Source organism: Scyliorhinus torazame, chromosome 18, assembly GCF_047496885.1.
Source record: "Scyliorhinus torazame isolate Kashiwa2021f chromosome 18, sScyTor2.1, whole genome shotgun sequence".
In the NCBI taxonomy this organism is placed as follows: domain Eukaryota; kingdom Metazoa; phylum Chordata; class Chondrichthyes; order Carcharhiniformes; family Scyliorhinidae; genus Scyliorhinus; species Scyliorhinus torazame.
The window spans coordinates 161528939-161554462 of record NC_092724.1 but is presented as its reverse complement, the minus strand read 5'-3'; the positions used below and the strand labels follow the sequence as shown (position 1 = coordinate 161554462).

Here is a 25524-nt window from a genome sequence, read left to right as displayed (position 1 = left end):
TGTGATCTATCAAAATATATTTAAAAATCATTAAATACCAGTTTTTAAAGACGTTATCTTGTCTGTTCCACAGGACGCAAGACAGGGTTAAACACAGAATAAGTTAGTGATACAAGATTACAATAAAGGCTAAATTAGAACATACGGAAATAATATTTGTGCAGCATAGTCGGAAAATACTGGAAATGTACTGAATAAATAGTTATGCAGAGAAAGGATAGGTTAGTATTTAGAGTACAGACTGAAATACAACGTGCTTTTACATATGCTGAGAGTGGTGCTGTGTATCGAGCATTTTTTATTTTTTCATCATCTTCGGTTTCTCTCTACTCATCATCCAATTCTATGTTAGCCACTCAGGGACACATGCTACTATCTTGACGTAGCATTAACTCAGCAATCCAAGTGCACTTGTTGCATTCATCGAACATTATGACAGCATTTACATGGTAAAATATCTGGCACTAAATCCTGCATTTGGTTCCTTTTGCTTCCACCTTTCTAACTTCTTTCGTTGAATGTCCACATTCTGGACAACAACTGCCTACATTACAACGATTCATTTCATTAAAACTACATGTGAAAAGTCCCCCTGCTCAATTTCAGAGAAGGCATTTGAGTGATGCAGTCTATCAGCTACATTTGGTAAAAATATGTTGCCCTATTCCTTTTCACCTTCATTCTCTATAATTGAGGCAATTTTAGCAGTAAGGGGTAAGCTTTGAGAGTCATTAGACTCAAAACGTTAGCTCTTTTCTCTCCCTACAGATGCTGCCAGACCTGCTGAGATTTTCCAGCATTTTCTCTTTCTTAGCAGTTAGGGGACCAGGTCCAATTTAAGTTCTGACTGTACATGAAAGCACTTGCAATTTGCACAAAACCTCCAGGCTTAATTCAAATCAACTACAGCAGATGTTTTAATTTGCAGACAATGGAGGACAAGATGATTAAATAATCCAGAAAAAGTCAATCAGCGCACTAACACAGCTAGCTAAAAACTATTGTTGCATTTTCACAAGTTCAAGTAAGATTTTTTTTGATTGAATTAAAACCAAATTATGTGCATCATACCTAAAGATAAATAGAAATTGTCCTAAAACAAAAGGTGTCACACTACACCTTCAATAGAAAGCTTCCAGACTTTCTTCTTTGAAGACGGCCTAATTATTCTTACCGTAAAGAACATTCTAATATATTGTTTATACAAACAGATGCTGTAGTTTGGTGCAAAAATCATAAGAGCTAATATTTCTATCAAAATGTACTTGCTATGTAGGTTGGTTTTGCTATGTAGGTTGTGGATTAGATAGTGCATGAACACTCCCAATCGGCCAACGCTTAGCTTGCTCTTAGTGGTTGTCCATTTCACACATTATCAGAGGCATTCAGACTTTGCCATTTACTTTACAGACAAGCTCTTCCCAACACTTACACAAACCTGGAATAACATTCTATAGCCATCTTTAAACCTCGCTAGTTTATAGGAGATGTACAAACTTTCTGGATACATTGCACTCAATGCAATATGGTCACAAACCTCGGACATTACATTAAAAACATAATAGTATTTTTACAAAGCTCAGCATCCCACATTAAATAAAAACTCATTCTTTTAGTCTCAACTTATGTTCCACAGACATTAAAAATCAAACATGTACATGTCTCCTCTCCGTTACATGCCTTTAAGAGGACATTTTCAGTTGCCATATTCTGGATATGATGTGTGTGGAGACAAAAATATAAAATGTAAGGAACAAAAACTTGAAAGAGTGTATTGTAATAAAAGTTGATATAGTCAGAAGATTACGAACTGCCAATAAAGTCACTGGAATGTGGAAAAAGTGTTCACCAATATTACCACTACCATCAGGAAGTGTTTTCAAATGACTGCCAGAGTCTGGAGGAGGAGAGTTTACTATGTGCAGTTACCTGTCTTCATGCTGTAAACTGCGAGTACCAGAAGACTCCATGAAGATAGAATCTTCAACAAAGCTCACGGCGTGTACTTGATGAACGAGACTGCCTTCATCATTCGCCAACAGCATAGCACCCACCTCGTCTACTCGGTCTTTTAACCTTATATATACACACATGCATACAAGTATGCAGTTCATAATATGGTACAAAACAGGGTGAATGGCAACCGAACAGTATATTAGTAAAAATCTCAACTTGATTGGTTAATGGTTTGATTCAAGGAGCAGTCCTGTATAAAGCAAGGATTTATTAAGTGAACCAAAGAATTTGAATCCTTAATCACAATGTTTAAATCTTTGCCATAGAGACATCTGTTTAATTTCAAGCAGATGATTTGGAAGACAGGATGGGGGGGAGGGGGGGGCAATGGAAGAGTCGATTCAGAAGCGAGTGCCAGAATTATAGAAAGAATATTACTGCCAGACAGCATACAGGACAAGTTGACTAGGAAGAGAGAAGCCACAGTTACACTGAGAGTTTACTTTGTGTAGCAGAGAAGGAGGACATGACTTAATTAAGGTTTTTGAGACTCCAAAAGGAGTGGTAGCATGGGTAGCAGAAAACCAATTCCTCTGGTTGCAGAGTCAGTATTCTTTTCTAATCTTGGGTAGCTCAGAATATTCATCCCAATTAGAAGGTAAATGCTTAGTTGTTGTAACAGAGCGATGAGTTTACAAACAGCTGATAGTTGAAAGGGAATAAGCGAAAGAGGCCTTAAGGATGGTTAAAACCAGCAAAAGGAAGAAAACTGGCAAGTCGCAGGGTGGGTTCAAAAGGCCCAAAGGTAAGTGAAATTGCTGCTGTCAGACAAGAGAAACCAGCCGCAAACTAGGTAGGGTCAGTGAGAATGCAGGGACTGAGTAATCACTGGATTATGCTGGGAAGGTCATGCAAGATTATTATAAGCAGCGGAACTAATAAACTACGAAAAAGATTTAAATCCATAAATCCTAATTCATTCTGTTCTGGAGTCAAGTAAAAATTACCTAAATAATTGTTGCAGACTGCTTGCCAGTTTAAGTAAAGATTTGGTATTAAAAGTACACAAAGTTAATTTTTATGAAGATACTTAGAATAAAAAATTGACTAGCAATGTTTAAAAGAAACAGCTAGTAGACTTTGCTCTGCTTTAAAGATTAGAGCATAAACTTATGATTAATATTACTAAATTTAAATGGATTTTGATTAACAGGACTGCCCCTTTATCAGGATGCCAAAACTATTTAGACAGTAGTTCAATACCACATTTTTCAGTCACCTGCTATTTTGATCACAAGTAATCTTTTCTCTGTTGTATCAAATGACTAATGAAAACCGAGGCTTATATCAATACAATGGTCTATCGGGGACTAAGTGGCTGCAGTTACTTGCTAACTGAGCATGCTCATGCCTAGTTAATTCAAGTTAGGAAATATCAATACAAATTAGAGATATCATCTTGCGTTAACAAGTATCCTGGTTACGGCTTGGAGGTTATTGGTGCAGTGGGCCTCAAACACCAGCAGACAACGATGTGAATAGCAGCAACAAAGACATTCAGGAAAAAACAGGCCTCCTGAGGGCAGAGCAGCAAGAAGAAGAAATTGCAAATGCGAATGCAGAGACTCGATGTCTATCTGGTAAACCACATTAGTGAAGAATTTATTCACAGTAAGCAACAGCTCCAAGTTAAGGATAGTAAAAACTCAGACTCAACGGCAACATATTTAAGGTAGTTACACCAATATTTCACTTTGAGGGCAGTTACATTGAACATGGACAATAGATGACCAACAAGTTGGAGGTCTCAACCAGGATACACAAGTCGAAATATCAATCTCAACAGCAATTTATATTCAGATTTTCACAATGGACAACAACTGCAATACTCTTGGCAGACGGTAAGGAGGAGGGAGAGGGCTTGGGATGTAGGAACATAAAGAGATGAAATAGGAAAAACGCAAATCTCTTTGTACATTGCTTTAACAGGTCTTCTAGTATGTAAATAAGGAACATGTTGATGGAAATGGCTATTGAACATGAAGGAAGAATTAGTCACAAAAATATTTGTATGAGATTAAAATAATATATTGCAGCATTTGTATTCAATAAACACAAACAAGACTGAATGGGTCATTAGCAATTAAACAAGTGATCCTTCCAATAATGAATCCAGATACCATTAGATCGAAATTAGTTTAGACATATTCAGAACTGTCATGAGATCTGTTGTATTAATAACCTGAAAGTCATCAATATTGCTCAAGTACCACCAAAGTGAAATTCTGCTAATGGGAGCCAAGACAAATTAAACAGAAGCCATTAGCTGTACATAACACACACATCCAAAGTAGATGAACTATTGTTTTCCATCTCCAAGAATAAAGTCAAATCTTTCTAAAGTAACACTGGAGGTGAGGAGAGAAGGAAGGATGGGTAATCATAGAAGATGCAATATAGTTAATAAGAGTGATATGATGCAAGAGGAATAGACAGTGCCTACATGCAAACACAAAATGAAAATGGACACCTAAAAGACAGAAAATTAGAAAAGAAAAAGTACATGTTATGATACACTAAATTATCCAGTTTGTCTTCACTTGTACATGCAACAATGGGAAGGTAATAACAGTAGTTCAAACCATCAAGCTTTGCGATTAAAAAAACTGAAATGGAATGTTGGGCTGGGAGTAGCTAACTTTTGGGAGTAGTTAACTACTTTTGTAGTTAACTTCCTTGTACAGTACAAGGCAAATTATTCACATTCACCTGAAAATCTAAAATTACAATTAAAATTCTGATAATAAAGCCCTCAATAGAAAAAGATTTAAATCAAAACTATAAACTTGTACCTGAACTAAGTTTATTTTCTGCCTCCCATTCTAACAGCCAATTCAAATAATAGGAGTTAAGAAATTTGCTTGTTTTGCAGTAGCTGTCCATTCAATTATATTATCCAGTCAGCGTCTTTATGAAATAAGATAAGCTGACAACTCCAGCAATATGAAAAGGAAAAAGATTCAACATTATGAAATTTTAATTTTAGTTTTAATAAGGAATACAAACTGGCAATTTGAAAAACAGAAAAGATTTCACACTTTATAATCTCATAAGTTAGGAATTAATTAATTTAAAAAAATATAAATTTAGAGTACCCAATTATTTATTTTCCAAGTAAGGGGCAATTTAACGTGGCCAATCCACATACCCTGCACATCTTTGGGTTGTGGGGGCGAGGCCCACGTAGACACGGGGAGAATGTGCAAACTCCACACGGACAGTGACCTGGGATGGAATCGTACCTGGGTGTACGGCGCCCTGAGGCAGCAGTGCTAATCACTGAGTCACCATGCCACCCTGAGTTGGTAATTAATTTGATGTATTATTTGAGCAGTTGTTTATTCCACAGGGCAGGACTTATTATCAAAAAGCCAAGTAAAAATGTCTAGATAGATTTTATTGGCACATGTTCCGAGCTACAGTGAAAAGTATTATTCTGCGTACAGTCTAGTTTAGTAACTTAGAAATACTGGACTTTCCATCAAAAAAGTATCAGAGTGGCACGGTAGCGCAGTTGTTAGCACTGCTGTCTCAGGGCATCGAGGTCCCAGGTTCGATCCCACCCCTGGATCACTCTCAGTGTGCAGTTTGCACATTCTCCCCGTGATTGTGTGGGTCCCACTCCCACATCCCAAAAGATGTGCAGGGTAGGTGGATTGGCCACGTTAAATTGCCCCTGAATTGGAAAAAAAATTGGATACTCTTAAATTTATATTAAAATTTTTTAAAAAGTAACAAAATAATTTCCAATAGTGCTATTATTGATATCCAGAAAATGGCACTGCTAGAACGAACTGATCAGGAGAGTGAGATCTGGCTGATTTTTCTCTCTTTAGCCTGTCGACACTTAGGACAATCGCAGTGGCTCTGCATTACTCCGGTTGAATTCATTAAAAAAAATTTAAAATAAAAAAAAAATAACAAAATAGAGTATGCAATTATTATTTTTTCAATTAAGGGGCAATTTTAGCTACCGTGCTGCCCTCATGGCTGAATTCAGTTAACTCAGCATGGGCTTTCAACTGAACCCAGCATCTGCCAGCATGAGCTTGTTACATACAGGCTCTGGGCAGCACGATAGCACAAGTGGCTAGCACTGTGACTTCACAGCGCCAGGGTCCCAGGTTCGATTCCCTGCTGGGACACTATCTGTGTGGAGTCTGCATGTTCTCCCAGTGTCTGCATGGGTTTCCTCCGGTTTCCTCTCTCATTCCAAAGTCATGCAGGTTAGGTGGATTGGCCATGCTAAATGGCCCATAGTGTCCAAGGTTAGGAAGGGTTATTGGGTTACGGGGATAGGGTGGAAGTGAGGGCTTAAGTGGGTCGATGCAGACTTGATGGGCCGAACGGCCTCCTTCTGCACTGCATGTTCTATCAACTGAGTCAGTAAATTAGCTATTTTCTCCAGTTTAATATATTTATGCAAATCTAAAATTTGCTCATCAACACATATTCATAGATTATCATAGAATTTACAGTGCAGAAGGCCATTCGGCCCATCGAGTCTGCACCGGCTCTTGGAAAGAGCACCTTACCCAAGGTCAACACTTCCACACTATCCCCATAACCCAGTATCCCCACCCAACACTAAGGGCAATTTTGGACACTAAGGGCAATTTATCATGGCCAATCCACCTAACATGCACATCTTTGGACTGTGGGAGGAAACCCACGCACACACGGGATGTGCAGACTCCGCACAGACAGTGACCCAAGCCGGAATCGAACCTGGGACCCTGGAGCTGTGAAGCAACTGTGCTATCCACAATGCTACCGTGCTACACATTGACTTTACAATTATACAAAAAAGTTTTAAAAGAAAATCCTACGCTCCATCAACAAGTCTTTAGATAGGACAGACCTGAGGTGGAGGATAGAAGAGATGGAAGAAATGAGAATACCAAATTTCGAAGGAGACTAACTTGAATGCAAGCTTCAAATGAAAACAGATAGTTTGCCTGTACCCTTATGTTTCTACGACAGAGAGGATTCTTTTTATTACTGTTCGCATGAAGGTTTGAACTCCCAAAACAGGTCCAGAGCTGAGAAAAGCTTACTACCCCTAGTTGTTAATAGCAAAAGGCATCGTTGACAGAAATCAAACAGTACAACCAACTGAACTAGAGGTAATTTTCAGATATACCAAGGACAACTTCCATTGGACCAATGTAAATTAACACGTTTTTAACAAAATATAAAGGCATCCCTACTTGCAATATAATCAGTACTATTTTTTCCGATACTGAAACTTGATTGGTATTGATTTATTATATTTTAAAACCAATATGCAGTAGTATTCCACTGCACTTCGGTAAGGTCAGCTAACTGAAGAATTACTCTGCACTTGCTGAACTACAGTATTTTCATAAGAATCCTTTTTCGCCCACAACACATCCCAGAGTCTGTGTCTAAGTTTGTAAATACATAAATGCAATTTCGGATGGAAGATATTGATAAACTGAATACCTTAAAGATGCATAATCTTTGTAATGGGACTGATCAAGATTTCAGCATTCCTGAACAAGTTGGTTGTACCCTGGAGTTCTGCATTTGATTCAAGATTCTTCAATAGCAGCCTTATTCACGGCATATCCACTGTTTTTATGGCTCCAATTTACAATTTGCACACTTACCTGAAGGAAGGATAAGTTATTCCACATATTTTAAAATAGCCTGCAAGCCCAAGTGGTTGTACATGATCTCTGAACATAGTTTAGGGAGGTACATACTGGATACTGCATCAAATTCCAAAATACAGACACTTTCATGGGTTTGAGATCCTAACTTTAGTTACATGATTTTGCAGAAAGACTGGACTAAATGAGGCACTGCTCTCATTTTTCCCTGAACAGGAGCCAGCTCTACAGTAGAGCAGCAGTTGATCATTGATCCTGTGGGCAAAGGCTGGTATTAAAAGTGTTGTGAATTGAGGATAAATATCTGCAGGGCATCTCACTATCAAAAGATAAATGCCCACGACTGACTCGCAATGTACCAAAGCTGTAAGCCAGCTTTTCAGAGAGGTCACAAGTGAATTATCTCCTATTCTCCACAGATTAATAGGTTGTATGTAATGAATTGATAGCTTCATTATTTAAAGCTAGATCTCTCTTGTACAAAATGGCAAAGTGGAGTATGAAATTGAGGGCGAATGTGGGCCAAGGGCTGGGACTAATGGTAAAAATCTGCAATGCACTAAGACAGACTTACAAAGAAGAGCAACTGCAGCAACAAATTAGGAGTTGTTGCTGTTATTTCACGTGAGTATAAAATGAAAGTAAAGGGCTCTTGTGGGAAGCTAGGACTTTTAACAGAATAAAATAGTTGACACTATTCTAAGCTTTATATAATGCTAGAAACATTACCCTAGAAATTATATGGCTATTAATTTAATCTCTATAGTGCAAGTATTGAAGCATATCTATTCGACGCGTGGATCTGGATCCAAGCCCGTGGAAGTTTAGTCAGTGTGTAAAAGCACTCAAATCTTTTAACATTGAAGGTTTATAAACATGGTTGACATCTCTCAACTTTCTGAAAAGGTCCAACATATCCCATACCATATTTTACTCTTCCTCCTGTCTTCCTTCTCCCTATGTTGATGTCAAGACTCATTGTAGCATCTTTAACTCATGGTCTTAGTTCCTTAAAACTCAACTCTTTAGCTTCTGCCCTTCCTCCTACAATCTAGGTTTTCAGTGAAAGCTCAGGGTGCTGCAAACTGGCTGACAAATTTGCTACAAAATGAGAAACAAAATTCAAATGAACAGAAATAATCAGATTGGTCTCAGCTGATCACAGATGTGCAAAGATTTGATCAAACAATCCTACTGGCCACAATAATCAGTTTCAGTGTTAGTAGCATTCTCTTCAAAATCAATGTAATATTCAAGTTCCAGCCTAGGATTTAAGCACGAGTTCGACTTGAGACTTCAAAGCAGAACTGAGAAAGAGCCATCAGAAATGCTAAGCATTTTACACTCGCTGGAGCTTGGATTTATTACACAACTTGTATTTATATAGCACCTTTAACGTAATAAAATGTCCCATGGCATTTCATCAAAGCGTTATTGAACAAAATGTGACACAAAGTAATTTAAACGAGGTAAAGAAATGGAGAGATTTAGGGAGGGAATTCCAGAGCTTAGGGCCCAAGCAGCTGAAGGCATGGCCAATAGTGGAGCGATTAAAATCAGGGATGTTTTAAGAGGCCTGAATTAGAGAAGTGCATGCATCATGGAGGGTGGTGAAGATGGGGGAGATTACAGAGATAGGAGGGTGAAACCATGGAAATATGCAAAAACCAGGGTTAATTTAAAATAAAGGCATTGCCAGACATGGGAGCCAACATAGGTCAGCAAGTACAACGGGATGATGCAAGTTAGGATATAGGCAGAGTTTTGGATGGCCTCAAGTTCACAAAAGGTAGCAAATGGGAGACTGATCAGGAGAGTTGGAATAGTCAAGTATAGAGATAAGCAGTCAAGAGCAGATGTGTCTTGGGTCACTGTCCATGCGGAGTCTGCACGTTCTCCCCGTGTGTGCGTGGGTTTCCTCCGGGTGCGCCGGTTTCCTCCCACAGTCCAAGATGTGCAGGTTAGGTGGATTGGTCATGCTAAAATTGCCCTTAGTGTTGGGTTGGGTTACTGGGATAGGGTGGAGGTGAGAGATTGGGTAGGGTGCTTTCAAAGAGCCGGTGCAGACTTGATGGGCCGAATGGCCTCCTTCTGCACCGTAAATTCTATGATTCTATAAATTCTATGATCCCAATCCCCTACACACACAACCCCTCCCCCTACGCACGCCCCCCCCACACAAAAAACTGAAGGTACATGCATCATGCCAGCACATCTTTTCAATTGTACTTTTTTTGCACATTGGAAATATGCCTTTTATATGGTTCCTGTACTCAAATAAAATGCTAGACAAGTAAACGACACCTCCTTTATCACTAGTACACTGCACCTTGTGTTTCAGTGGACCATCACTTTATCTAATTTGCATTTATGTACAAGAACTATATGGTACCAAATAAAAGTCAAGTGTCAAATTAAAGTACGTATTCAGAATTTGGTTGTATAAAAGATTACATTTGATTAGCCTCTATACAGCAGTCACTGAAAAGCTGTTTTACCGTATGACAGACAAGATTTGGCACAGAAGGTCATTCAGCCATCCTGTCTGCAACACATTTCCAAATGAACATGATGACTAGTGCATTATTGGAGACAAATAATATTCAATATACCAAATTTAATTCTGCTCTGATGTAACAAATAATCTCAAGAGTTACAAAAGAAGAAAAATGTATCTGATAGGTGGTTTTAAGCTATAAAACTAATGATTAAATGGAATAATGGAGAAATTTTACTCTGTCTTTTACCCTCTACTCCAGTTTGAGGGTGTTGTGTTGGAAGTACGGAGTCAGAAAGGTTGAGTTCAAATTCCATTCCAATACTTCAGCACATGCTATCGGCTCATTTTCAAGTCTAGAACTTCAGAGGGGATTCAAGGCTGAGGGCCTGTTTGCCTGTTACTGTGGTTTTGGAAGACATTGAAAATCCCACCGCAATATTTTAAGAGCAAAATTGGCCAACCTTTCACCCTCAATCAACACCGCCAAACTGATCAACTAGTTATTTACCTTGTTGTTTATGAGATCTTGCAAAATGATTAAGTTTGTCATATAGCAATTAATGTATTTCAAAGTAATTTACTTTTTATGAAGCACTTTGACATAATGAGATGTGATAAAGACCACTAGACACATCACCAATACTTAATTTACAAATATTCTCATCTACAGAGCTCCCTATGGATCAAACACTTGGGAGATTTAAAAATGCCTGATAAGGGAATACCTTGGATAAGTTTCCTGAGGTACGACCCAGGAAAAGGATTATCGATCAAAACTTCCTTTAAATTGACAATTAGCACCTCAGATTTTGGAATGGCATTCTGCTTCGAAGTGGAATCTCTATAAAGCAAGTAACAAGTTTTGACCAAGATAATGATACAGATTCATCATTTACAATCTTTTAAATGATAACTAAAATTCAGCACGCCTGAATTGAGGAGAATAATGCACCACACAAAGTTAAGTAATGCCTATACATGACACTTGGATCATGAGAGATTTGAAGGACGGCAGTGGAGCAGAGATTTTTAAATCTTTATAAACTTAACTGCGCATTATTTTGGTCAATATACTGCCAGAGAAAGCATCTCAAGGTTGTCTACCTACCAACTTATGAGAAAGGAACATTACTTTGCGCACATAAATGAGGTATGAAATATCTTATTTCATCAATGTCTATTGTGGTGACAGAATCCATTCAACTAACTTCCTACTGACATGGCCGTTACCCAATATATTTAATATCCTTCCTTCAACCGATATTTTTTCCAGACTTGCCAGCCAATTATTGGTAAAATAATCAGATAATGACTGGACCACACTTAATCAAGTTTAAAGAACAGCATTCAGTAATCTTGTTGAAATGCATCATTTCAACGGCCGACATTATTATTGCATGTGAAGTCAAGGGCTTCAAAGGTTTTTTTTCCCCAAAATGAATAATTTAGAAATGAATCCCACAAAATTAAAACAGTGAAAATTTAAATAATTCAGTGGATATGCGGTGTGAAGCTGACTTTTGAAGATTACTCTCCGCCCACCCTTGAAAAACAATTTCAAAAACCTTCTGAAACCCAGTAAATAAAATGAAGAACCTGTTAAGTACTGCAGTGAAGAATTTGGCCTTTACAGATTGCAGCAAGTCTGAGTTGAGGAGGTTCTGACAGATGCAAAATGTACACCTGTTGCAGGTGCATAAACAGCGTAACCGGGCATGGCTGCGAAAACACACAGAAGTAAGGCAGTTGAGTCTCTGCTTACAAAGTAATAAAAAATGCAGATTCACACCATTCTCGTAAATCAATTGCAAAGGTACCAAAGGTCCAATGTCATTTCTGAACACATCTCAGCAAGTCCCCATAGGAAGAACACACAACATGCGGCAATCCTACATGAACGGAGGAAATAAATCTTACAAGTAAGGATGGATACAATGATGACAAAACAATACAAATAAAAGCACTCGCTCATACAACATTGTTTTTTGTGTTTAAAAGATGTTATGCAACTGCAGCAGTTCCAGATATCCTGGATACAAAACAAAATACCAAGCCTTTGTAATAATCTACTTTGTAATAATCTTCCTCAGTTGAAGTCAAGAGTTATTTTACAAAGTTTTGCTGAGTTTAATAAATTGTATTGTTTAATAAGTGAAAAATTTGCATCACGGATGAATCCAAGTTAATCAATTCTGATTGAAACTGGATGCTAGCTGTCATACTGTCAACAGCCTGCAGTTATTACACATTTCAGAAGTCACCTTGCATGCTCTTAATTCTTAAAGGAAGTAATGTTTTAGATTATCCTAATAATACAGGCTTTCTGCAAACAAACTGGATTGAGAGAAAATATTCCAGGACAACGGAATGCCCATGACAGCATATTTTGCTTCATATCACTAAGATTCCTGAATTTTGTTTACGTACAACGCAGTGTGTATTCCATTAGGTTGGCCTGTGTTTTGACTGATACAGACCTGCACCTCAGGCTCATTTGTAGTTCCAAACAATTACCGTTGGTGCAATAATTTAAAATTAAACATTTTTTTTTTTTTTTTTTTTAAAAAGAGTACCCAATTATTTTTTTTCCAATTAAGGGGCAATTTAGCGTTGCCAATCCACCTAGCCTGCACATCTTTGGGTTGTGGGAGCGACACCCACACAGACACGGGGAGAATGTGCAAACTCCACACGGACAGTGACCCAGAGCCGGGATCGAACCTGGGACCTCAGCTCCGTGAGGCAGCAGTGCTAACCCACTGCGTCACCGTGCTGCCCCTTTGGTGCAATAATAAAGGGTCTAAAATTTCCCTTTGAGTAAATACCCACAGTAAGGACAACATTAGAGAAAGTTCAGTTCTGAGACAGACTTCAGGCAATACCGACAGTGAAAAGAGGATTTGCTTTTCACATACACCAGACTTGAAATGAAACATTTTTTTGTAATGTGGAAATAAGAACAATTTTGCAGCTACCATTCTAGTTCTTTAAAAATTGGAATTTTAGTCCACATCCCCATAAATTGTAGAATGCATGAGCAATAAAAAGCTAACTCTCCTCCATGAAAAGGAGGTTTAGCTTTCCCCCGCTTAACTGAAACCACCAGAAGTAATAATTGCAAATATAATAAGGCAGTTTCTCTTCATTCTAGGATCTTGCACTATAAAGCAAAGCATGAACAGAAAAAGTCAGAATTGAGTTATGGACAACAGAGCTAAAAAAGTGACTTCAAAAGACAGTCTGTCTGACTACCTCTGCAAATGTTTAAGCAGCAAGTACCAAGAGGTACCTGGGAAGAGGCACGAGCCTGACATTGTGATGAGCTGAACAGCCTAACTGAAAGAACAATATTCCAATTAACAATCATTCCACCATTAAAACAATCACTGCAACAAGGAGATGAGTGCAACTCGGAGGTATAAAATCGATACCATCCCTTTGGCCTTGTGCTAATGCTTGTCCATTCCAATTTCCCTCCAGGTGTTAAAAATAAGACAAAAAGTAATTAATATTCTTCTAGAATGTGATTCTTCTAAACTTGTTAAAAGTTGGTACACAAGAATCCCCACAACCTAAAGACGTGCAAAATAGGTGGATTGGCCACGCTAAATTGCCCCTTAATTGGAAAAAAAATTGGGCTCTCTAAAATTTTAAGAAAAAGTTGGTACGCACTAAAATTCCATCTAAAGTGACACAAATCAATGCAGAAGAAGGTGACATGATGAAAAACATTTTTACGCAGAGCATGGTTAGGTTCTGACTACAAGGGCGGTGGAGGATGATTAAATTGAGGCCTTCAACATAAAATTATCTTGGGCAGCACAGTGGCGCAGTGCGTTAGCCTAATGCCTCACGGCGCCGAGGTCCCACAAGTGACCTCTAACCGTTCCTATTTCTTATCTCAATCCAAGCTGAATCTACATCTTATTCGTTTGAGCTACATTCATCTCTCACTACAGCACTAACAACATTTTTAACTGACAGGCAGCACGGTGGTGCAGTGGTTAGCAGAGCAGCCTCACGGCGGTGAGCTCCCAGGTTCGATCCCGGCTCTGGGTCACTGTCCGTGTGGAGTTTGCACATTCTCCCCATGTTTGCGTGGGTTTCACCCCCACAACCCAAAGTTGTGCAGGGTAGGTGGATAGGCCACACTAAATTGCCCCTTAATTTGAAAAATGAATTGGGTACTCTAATCTTTTTTTTTTTAAATTTAGGGTACCCAATTTTCTTCTCTCCCAAATAAAGGGCAATTTGGCGTGGCCAATCCACCTACCCAGCACATCTTTTTGGGTTGTGGGGGTGACCCACGCAGACACGGGGAGAATGTGCAAACTCCACACGGACAGTGACCCAGGGCCGGGATCCAACCCGGGTCTTCGGTGCCGTGAGGCAGCAGTGCTAACCACTGCGCCACCGTGCCGCCCCAAAAGAACATTTTCTGAGATGATTATCTGAAATGAAAACATTTGCAGGCCAAGGGGAAAATGCAGGGGAGTAGACCAATTGAGTTCCTCTTCCAGAGAGTAGTCACAGACAGGGCAAATGACCTCCTTCTGTACTGCAAACATTCGATGATTACATATCTGCAATTTATTCATTTATGTTCGTTTTTCTTTCAGATTTGCAGAATTTCTCCCTATTATTTCAGATCAACCTCTAAAACATTGCTTCAATTTGTAGCTAATGATGTTGATCCATGCAAATCTCAACATGACTCGTGCAGCACTGCGGTGACTTGATGTCCCATACTTACGGATACATGGCTATGGTTGTCACTTTGACAAAGAAGTCTTTGCTTGGTGTGCCGATACTGTTGCAGGTATAACTTTGAGGTGGTGGCATTTTATGTTTATTGCAGAACTCAGCGGGAGAAATGCTGTGGTCTTGTTTAGCTTCGTGCAGATCAGACTTTGCAGCGACAATAATACATGGTGTTTTGCCATCAATGAAGTGTTGCTATAATCATGAAAGAAAAATCATCAGTTGCAGTATCAGCTATGATGATAGGAATTAATTAATATTTGTCACCAATCTTTATGCTAAGTTTAGAAATGGCTTTCAAATTGAACTGGATTAAAGTTTCAAAAATGGTTTCAATGTGATAACGTTGCCAATTTTCCTTTCTGCTTCTCTCTTCACATATGCTGGGAATTGATTCCATGGAGCGTTGCCAAAGACAGGCGTCAATACTTAGGAGGAAACTAGCCAGCAAGTCTCAGCAGGCTTTTGATTCTGTGGTCACCGCTGAGCCCAATTTCTCCTCATTTGATGACCATATATGTACATTTTTCAATAAGGGTCACTGGACAACAAGTGCACAATTCCACTTGGTGCTTTCCAACAGCAGTGGAAATCAGATACTGAGATAAGATATAAAATGTGCCCTAAGATTCCACATACTGAAATAGAACCCCATTGCATAAAGGTTGTTCAAATGCATAAAGATAGTCATATTTTCCACAATATATTTGCTACAGTTGTACAGGGGCCGGAATCGAACTCGGGTCCTCAGCGCATGAGGCAGCAGTGCTAACCATTGCGCCACTATGAGGCAGCAGTGCTAACCACTGCACCACCGTGAAGTAGCAGTGCTAACCACCGCGCCGTGAAGCAGCCGTGCTAACCACTGCGTCACCATGCCACCAAGCAGACCAAGGCAGGCCAGCAGCACGGTTCAATTCCCGTACCAGCCACCCCGAACAGACGCCGGAACGTGGCGACTAGGGGCTTTTCACAGTAACTTCATTTGAAGCCTACTTGTGACAATAAACGATTTTCATTTCATTTCATCTTTTCAAGGGGAGAAGATGATGCACCATGGTTCCTGTCACAGAATTTCATTAAGTGACTTTGACTAGGTCGGGTCGTGAGCTGGACTAACAGAATTTCAACAAGGAGTGGAGGACTGATTTGGGTGGTAGCATGTTCTAGAACTTTGGAGGTGGGGTGCCAGTTAGAAAGGACAAATGAGGGTGGGTCTTTTGCACTGAGCAGGGTATCCATTTGCAAGATTAAGTGAGAGTTGCATAAACCAGCAAGCTTACTGAACAGACCAAACATTTTAAAGCCTGATAATCATTACATTTCACAACCATCTTTCACAATTAAAAACAAAAACACTGGTAAAGGTTTTGTAAATAGGAAAACATTGTCATAATCATAAAATAAATTGAGCAAAAAAAACTGCGCAAATTATTATACTAAAAGGTCACAAATACCTTGAAGATTCTTGTACAATAATCAAATGATTTGGGATTGCTGACATCATATACCAAGCAAACAACATCACAAGTGGTATCAGAGACAGTAATAAATTCAGAGTCAGACAAAACTTCATGTAGCTTGAAAGAAGAAAAAAAAACAAATTTAGAGTTGTTCCTTATATTTAAAGATTGTTCAAACAGAATAAAAGTTTAAGACCCAAAATGGCAAATTGAAAAGGATTTAAAAAAATTGTACATCAGTGGTACAGCTGCCAAAATTAGAATTCCAGGGCACCTATCAAATAAAGGATTAACAATAAACAGTGTTTGTGCATTTTTACTGATAGGCAAGTCTGATGCCATTTATTGGTACATCTGGCACAATGACAGTTAAAATAGTGAGACCTTTATTACACAACACCAAGGTTTAACATTTATGGGTGTGAGAAATACTTTTCAGGCATGAGGTTAGTGAACGCGTAGTATTTCAATGCTTTGGTATCAAGGCATATCTAATTTACTGTTTGCCTTACTGTCTGACCAAAGTTGGTCATCATGCTTCAAACCGATTTTTGTATATTGATGATAACAAAATGACTCAAAATGTAAGAGAAGTCTACCCTAAGGCTAAAGTACTTTACAGTCTTCACAGGTCTCCATAGTAAATGAAATCAGAATATTTCAAGATAAGTTAGGTTCATGGGGCCACAGGACATGAGCTTAAATTAAAAGTAAATTAAAGATATTTGCAAGCTCAAAATAAAACTTCACTAAGCACTTGGAATAATCCACCACATATAAAATTGCTAAGTATTTACAGCACTGGAATCATTTGACCTAACAGTTCCACCTCCTCCTCCCATCTTTCTTCAACTAACCCCATCAATTACCCTTCTATTCCTTTTACGATCAAAGGTTTATCTAACTTTCCCTTAAATGCTGGTATGGTTAATAGAGTCAAAGGAAGACCGGAAATGCAGTTGAATGCTGGAATAAAGGAACTATAATATCACAGAAATGAGGACAGCTGTCATGGCCCTTTCTTTTTCCTGGACTTTCTCCAAAGCTGCCTTCCAGTTATGAATGACTGCACTTTCTTATTTAGGCAGTAAATAGAGGCCTTGAGGCGAATACATCAGACTCAAAGTTGTTTTTACACTTAAAAATAGGAGTCAGGCTAGGAGTTTTGAACAAAACTGTTTCAAGGATATTTTTGTGTCGGCGTGGGGAGGGCAACCAAAGAGAAGAATAGAATTTAAGGTACATTGTCTCCTACCAGGATAGCATTAGAAATCAGAAAATCCTGATGCTTAGCAATTGTTGTTCAAGATCTGCAATGACGAAAGTGCATGTATGCTGTCCCAGCAAGGTGAAACAGACACAAAATGGAATCAGTGGTACAGAATATATGAATTTCTCAACCACATTCCAGAAGTATTACAGCACAACAATGTCCTGCTTAGTTTTGAAACAAAATAGGTTTCATGGAAAATTCATAGACCTCTTGCATAAACCCATTATATCATGACCGTTTTGACATAAATGTCTTGGTTAACTTCTAACTGGGGAATATACCTTACACGTAGCAAGCAACAGAAAAATGCCATTTCAATACGAGGTTAGCACCATTTAATATTGTTACGACACCCTGGGCTAGTGCACAATCAATTCCAGCCCCACTTGACCCAAATTCGCAACACAATTGAAATGAACACTTAATTTTAAAAATACCTGAAGTGCATTTGGCTGCCCAATAATTAGTCACCAGGTTTGTAATTGTAAATGTAAAAACACAGGCACGCACACACACAGTAACGTCTTGAGTTAGATTTTTCTTCAGTCTAGGCCTCCCGTTGGATGATGTCTGTGCTTTCAGTCTGTAACAGTTTTAATCGTAGACTCACCAGGGTCTCGAGGTTTCTCTGCACACTCGGAAACAACAGGCAGGAACCATTTGGAAGCAAAAGGAGGAGCTGCTTCTAATAGATTTTCTGAAATCTCCACCTGGCAGGACCCGATCGCTGTCTGTTGCCAGGCAGATGCAGTCCCTGGCCAATCCATCGGCCGCCAGCTAACCAATCGAACCCCTCCAATCTCTTGGGTGCCAGAAAGTCTGAGTTCTTCTGTTCACAATCTAAATCTTCATAGCAGTGTATTATTTTGCAACTTTTGAGTTCTTCACTTCCTCTGCTCGACTCAAAGGTAGGTCTTCATTAAAGACCCATGGACCAAGACCGATAATCACAAATTAAAAGAAATAGGAAATAAGGGACTGAACGGGAAGGACCCTTACAATCCTCTTCTGAACTGGAACCTCCTCCACCCTAACAAAAGAAAGCAGAATTTTCCTTCTGCAAACAATTACTTATCTTAATGCAGCATCAGACACTTTTCAATACAACAGGTAACTTGAACAAAGTTATCTGCAACTGTAACATGTTCAAATACAGGTACCTTACAGTAAATGGTAATGCGGAGCTCATAAGATTGAAATACTCCTCACGCTCCTCCTAGAAGTCACCTTCCCCAACCCGTGTTTTCCTCTGATGATGCAAATTGGAGTTTCACTGTCATCTACTGTCTTCTGGTAGATTTCTAGAGTGACCATCCTAGGGTCATAACTTCATAGTGAATATCGGTGGCTTATTTGGTTATGGGGAAGAAGGATACTGGTAAGGCCAGTTGTATTTTCTCTCTCTAGCTGTCTTTGAGAAGGTGGTGGTGAGCTTCTTGAAAAACTGCAGACAAGTGGTGAAGGTGCTCCACAATGTTGTTAGATAGGGAATTCCAGGATTCTGCCTCAGTGATAATGAAGGACTAGCAGAATATATATATATTTCAAAGTCAGAGTAGTGTGCGACTTGGAGATGATGATGTGCCAATGAACATGCTAGCCTTGTCTTCCTTGGTGGTGGATTTGAAGCTGCAGAAGTCCTGGCAAATGACTGCAATGTCTCATGTGGATAGTACACACAGTAACCACAGTACATTGATGGCAGAGGAAGATGATGCCCAAGACAGTGGGTGAGATGACGACCAAGTTGATTGCTGGGCCTTGGCCATGCATACTTAGCAAACGGTCCACCTTGTTGCGTAAATGCTGGTGTTGCTGCTGCAACTGCACAGTTTAAACTAAGGGTGCAACTAGTCTTGAAATGCAGGTTGATAGCAGTAAAGCTGGAATATTGTTGGCACCCATATCTGTGGCAGTTTCAAGTGCAAGTGTTGTTTCTTGATAGCATATAGATGGAATCAAATTGCACATGCTGTCAATTTGTGAAAGTTCCACAAATAGAGAATAAGATGGAGACGTACGTTGCAATGGAAAAGAACTTCTCAGAAAAGTGCCACAATTTTACACCCACCTAAATCTTGCTTTATTCTGCCACCTGAAATGTGCACTCGGACTTCAGTGCAGGTTAACTGCTCAAGGACTAGAGTGGGGCTTAAAACCACAATCATCTGCTTTGGAGATCAAAATTCTACCACTGACCTAAACTGACAAATTCAGATAGCAACACCTGTTTTCGGAACAATAATCTGACGGTAATGTTTTGGAGGTGTTATGACTTGGATGGGAGGAGTACGCAGTTTATCCAGCCCCACTACAGCACAGGTTGCACCAATACTTTAAAAGTTTAATTTACCCACCAAAATGGGCAATTATTTACCTTCGCTGCTGTTCGACCCAGAATGAGAGAGATTTCAATAAACTCAAAGATTGATTTATTATAAAACAATTAAAACAAGTTGCAAGAACTGGGTAACACAATTTAACACACACAGCCAATCTTTGCAGAGATGGGTTTTGGAGGATAGGCTTAATAAAGTAAAGGATAAATTCACAAGGTTTCGGCGCTGTCGATTACAGCTCCCTTGTGTGAAGCTTGTCTGAGTAGATGAAATTAAATGAAATGAAAATCGCTTATTGTCACAACGAGGCTTCAAACGAAGTTACTGTGAAAAGCCCCTAGACACCACATTCCGGCGCCTGTTCGGGGAGGCTGGTACGGGAATTCAACCGTGCTGCTGGCCTGCTTTAAAAGCCAGCTCTTTAGCTTTGTGCTAAACCAGCCCCTGATGGGCCTGATGGGGAAGTTTAAACTTCCAGATGTCAGGAAGTTCTCGCCAACGGAGCTTTAGCGTGGAGGAGAATATAGAGTTGGATCAATGCTTCTTGTCTCAGCTTTGCAGGTTTCCAAATACAGACAAGTTAAACTCAGATGAGGATTCTCTGGCTGTAGGTTGATAACGATACGTGGAACTTCAGGCAAGGCATGGAGAGCGAGTTAGGCAGTCTTTCATCGCAGCTTATTCACCAAAATCCAGTTCAAAGACAACAGGTTCAAATTTAAAGCTCCTCTGTCAGGTAGTTTCCAGTTGACCACCAGGCCTCTGCCTTGAAACCAGTGTTTACCCCCCCATAACAATTAAAATAATTGCAGTTCAAACAAACAGCACACTCCGTTCCAGGACCATGCTGATCAGGTAGCTGAAATTGTGTGATTTCCTGGATGAGGCATGCCTGTTGACAGCCCACAGTGAACTTATGACCTTCTCTAAATGTCAAAATAATACAACATCCTCCAGATTTTAAAAGAAAAATATAGTTAGTGGGTGGCACTGTAGCACAGTGGTTAGCACTGTTGCTTCACAGCTCCAGTGTCCCAGGTTTGATTCCCAGCTTGGGTCACTGTCTGTGTGGACTCTGCATGTTCTCCGTGTCTGCGTGAAGTTAGTGAAAGCCCTTAGTCGCCACACTCCGGTGCCTGTTTGGGTACACAGAGGGAGAATTCAGAATGTCCAAGTCACCTAACAAGCATGATCGGGGCTCGTGGGAGGAAACCGGAGCACCCGGAAGAAACCCACGCAGACACGGGGAGAACGTGCAGACTTCGCATAGACAGTGACAAAAGCCGAGAATCACACCAGTATCGCTGTGAAGCAACAGTGCTAACCACTATGCTACCGTGCCACCCATGATATGTTAGATATTAAGTGTAGCTGTGAAAGATTGCAAATTTTAACAAAAGACAGATGGCCTGGTGTGAGGGGGTGAAGGGGGGTTGCACTGAGGCAATAAATGCATGGGAAATTTTTTAAAAGGGGTTTAAAGAAGGAAGGAGAAAGGTCACAATCTAAAGCTGCCAAACTCAATGTCGAGTCCCGAGGGCTGCAACGCACTGATGCATGGGGCAGAATTCAACACTACCCTTGCTGGTACAATCGGAGGTGGGGTGGGGGCATGCTGTAAAATCCCCCAGGTGGTCTTTCACGTTGACCTCCAATCTGTTTGCAACATTTAATGAAGATGAGATGCTGCTTCTCCAGTTTGCGCTGTGCATCACATGAGCACTGCCGCAGGCCTGAAACGCCAACTTCACTTTCTCTCCTTACAGATGCTGCCAGGCCTGCAGCATCCCCTGTTCTTGTTTCAGATTCTACAGTATTTGGCTAATTTCAGTTCGTGAAGATATGACTTTGCAAGTGTTGGGAATTTGTACTGGATATTGTATGAGCTAGGTATGGAATTCAGAATCATAGGTTTTAGTGAAATGATAAAGCAGATTTAGGTGAGTAGTGAAATGGGTATGTAACCTATGTAACCTAATGTAATTTAGAGTAACCTCGTGTGACCTAACGTAATCAAACATAGAATAGATGACCTAATGTAATCAAGTATAGTTGATATGATCAAAGCAGAAGACCCAGAAAAGTAGTATAGCAGTCACTAATTAACGAAGGCAAACAATAGTCACTTGAGGGAACAATGAATACTGCTCAGTGGCTCACTTTAGTAGTTGACCATAATAAAAAAGAGAGAATAAAGTGAGCAGGTGTTTCCACACATTCGGCCTAAGTCAGCTAAACCACGATTGTTGCACAAGTAGAGAAGTGTAGATAAGGGCAAGAGTTATAACCACCATGGTTTAAGAGACAAAGAGAGGAAAAAGGAAGCGACCAATCTTGAATAAGACAGATAAAAGGCAACTAAAAACAATGGTGGCCAAAGCAAGGTCCGGCTGTAAAGTAAGATAATAAAGATAAGAATCTTGAGATACGGAGCTGAAATGTACATAAAAAGACTGTAAGCCTGAGGGCTCATCGGATTGTTCCGGACATCCCGATTTTATTCTCTTGTGCTAGGTGAATAAAGTCTACTGCTTGGAAGATCGCTGCTCAGACTCTCTGTTTTAATCGGTGTAAACGAATTGTCGTCCCGGGGAACCACGACAAAATTGGCGCAGCGAGCAGGGTTGGTGTATGATCGCCCAGAAAAACATCTGGAAGGAGTGGCGGAGGCGGAGGTCCGACCGGGGCTGGACATCCCAAAGCCGGCATTCTGACAGCAAGGTGAGCAGATTTGTATTGCATGTAAATCCTTGTTGTCGGAAAAGGGATCTCGAGGCCCGGCGCACCCGGCTTTCTACTGGTCCTGGATCTCCCCAACCCAAAAGATATCCTGCATAGGTAAAACTAAATTGTGTAAAATATTTTGAGAGACTGAGTCTGATCTGAAGAGTAGAGCTTTGCATGCAAAAGCGCGCTGAGAATACTGTATTGTCTGTGAATGGGTAAAAAGTGAGACGGGAAAAAGGCCGAACGCTAAAGTAATGCAATTAGGTTAAGTCAAGCGGTTTGGAGCGGGTTTTCAGGTTACGACTTGCCCAGAAGAGAGTAAGTGTGGGAAAATCTGCCAGTCCAAACCTACCCAGGGCCTCGGGTAAGGGACGTCAACCGAGAGGGAGAGAGATCAGTGAGAGATCGCTCTCTGACCTAATACGGTAGTCAAAAGCACAGGAGTGGAATCTAACCCAGAGAAGGGGATTAGCAGCTAGAATAGAGGAAGTAAAAGACCAATTTGAACAAACTGATCTGAGGTAGCGGCGTGGAGGACAGAAATAAGAGGGAGAATCGGAACACAGGTAGGGTAATAACTAACAACTTGGAAAAATTACACTGACAAAACCGCCTAGTGGCGAGATTGGTACAACCGGTTGAGAAGAAAAAGTCAGGGGATTAAAAAGGATAATAACAAAAACGGAAGCAACACTGGATTGGAAAAAGATTACACATATAACTAACTTAGAGGAGATAAAGAATGAGTGGCCGTATGTAAACTGGGAAGGAATAGCCGATAGGAATTGGATAGACGAAATAAAATTGGAAACTCTAGAGAAATTAATAAAGGAATCCGACCGATACAGGGTTTCTATACACATAGACGAGCAAGTGAAAACCTACTACCCTATAGCCCGGGAGAGGAAGATAGTGCCGGGACAGGGGACTACGGGGAAGTGGATATCGGGACCCCGGTTAGAGTTACAGATATTGGCAAGGGAAACCCAAAAGAAAGGTAAACAGGGGACTGAGCACGGAAAAATAATACAGCGAGTAATAATCACTGTGATACCTAACTCTGACAGACTAAGTGATAAAAATTGTGACAGTAGTCCGAAAAGACGAGTAATGGCACACAAAGTTAAAACACCAGTGGAGATATTAGGGGATAAGTTCCCAGCCCTCAGGGGAGATATAGAACACGTCTCTAAAAAATGGGCCAAAAGAACAAGTAAGACCAATACACAGTGGCCGGAGGAAGGCACATGGGACATAGAGAGGTGTGGGGACCAGAAGGGAATGATAAAGAACTATAAAATTAAGGATAGGTCGAGCAAAAGAAGGGAGAAGCGAGAAAAGGAGTTAGAGATACTAGCACTATTCGAACGAGAGGGGAAAGAGAGAAGAAGGGTATGGAGGGGAGGTAGGATGCAGATGCCAGTGCAACTTCAGGAAAAAGCAGAATTGGAAGATCCAAACGTAGCCCCGCCCCCATACTTAGGGGAACAGAGCTCCACGGGACTGTACCCAGTTATATCAGGCACAATGAATTTTGAGGGAGAATATGACATAGAACAGATGACGAAGGAGGAATGGGCACAAAGGGAGAGAGAAAAGAGACAAGGCATAGAAGAAGCGGCTAGGAAAACAGAAGAGGATTTGGATGGGCTGAGCCAAAGGAGAAAGGAATTGGAGGAAGAAGTAAATATGGTAGAACTTTTGAAATGGGCAAAGAAGGTAATGAAAGTGGATAAGGAACGAGAAGGGAAAGGAAAGAATGTTAGAAAAGAATATGAGGGGAGAACAGAAGATGATCCCTCCGAGTGTGGAAGTGAGACATCACAGGGAAAAATAGAAGGAAAGAGAGTCGGAGTGAACAGAGAGGAAAAAGAAAGAGAAAAGAGCATGGAGGAAATATGCTGGGGAGTGCACAACGGGGCAGACAGACGAAGATTGGGGAAACCATGGATGTGGAAGCACCCAGAGAAAAATAGAATAGAGGGAAAGATGGAAGGAGAGACAGAAGAAAGTAGTGAAGACGAAGGGGGACAATCAGTGTTAGGGGAACAAAGAAAATCAACGCGGGAAAAACACAAACCTGTGAAGTTTCCAGCTGAGGATAGGAGAGAGAAAAGGATGCTCCCGGTGATTCTGAAGGGTGGCAGACTGCAGTATATCCCTTGGTCAGGTCAGGATTTGCCTAGTTTAATTAATGAATTACCCAGTATTTTGGATGGAGCTGGAAGGTGGATTGGACAGTTGGAGGCAGGAATGGTGGGAAAAAGGATGGCACTGGGCGACATCAAAGCTCTCCTGACAAAGGTGCTAGGAATGGACCAAATGGCGGAAGTAATGAGACGTGCTGGCATCCCGACCGCAGCTTATGACCCAGAGGTAGACGGGACACTCATGGACCCGTATCGCCACGACATCTGGCAGGCACTGCGGGATATATACCCCAACCGAATGGATGTAAAAACCCTAAGGGGAGAGCCATTGGGTGAGGAGGAGAATGCAGCTGTGTATGTGGAAAAGCAGTTAAAAAGATGGAGAAGGGACACGGAAAGGGACATTCTAATAGACCCGCTGACCAACTCCATGTTCCGGGCTGCAATCCTAGAGGGCTTGCCAGTCTCAGCTAAGACAAGACTGGAGGAAGTAGTGGGCTTGGACTCAAAAAGCTACCGAGAGTTTGTGGATTATGTTGCCCATGCAGTAGAAAGACATCGCAAAGATGAAAAGAATGCAGACAAACAGCTGAAGGAGATACAACGTAAACTCCTTCAGGCACAATTGGAGGAAATCAAAAGCAAGGATAAAATAAAGG

General features: G+C 40.4%; 1 protein-coding gene across 5 annotated transcripts in view; it reads right to left on the bottom strand.

Annotated features, from left to right (window-relative positions):
- The window catches only part of LOC140395697 (mitochondrial Rho GTPase 1), a 90458-nt gene that overhangs the window by 1707 nt on the left and 63227 nt on the right, over positions 1-25524 (bottom strand). Inside the window, exons 17-21 of one of the 5 annotated variants that reach the window (XM_072483777.1) lie at positions 16371-16493; positions 14906-15108; positions 11749-11871; positions 10878-10993; positions 2057-2076 (exon numbers count right to left, since the gene is read on the bottom strand). In XM_072483777.1, the coding sequence (XP_072339878.1) occupies positions 2072-2076; positions 10878-10993; positions 11749-11871; positions 14906-15108; positions 16371-16493 (570 nt within the window). In that variant the 3' untranslated portion in view covers positions 2057-2071. Of the gene's footprint in view, positions 1-1929; positions 2077-10877; positions 10994-11748; positions 11872-14905; positions 15109-16370; positions 16494-25524 lie in introns of those variants that run through there. The other 4 variants (XM_072483776.1, XM_072483775.1, XM_072483778.1 and 1 more) reach the window with 4 other exon arrangements.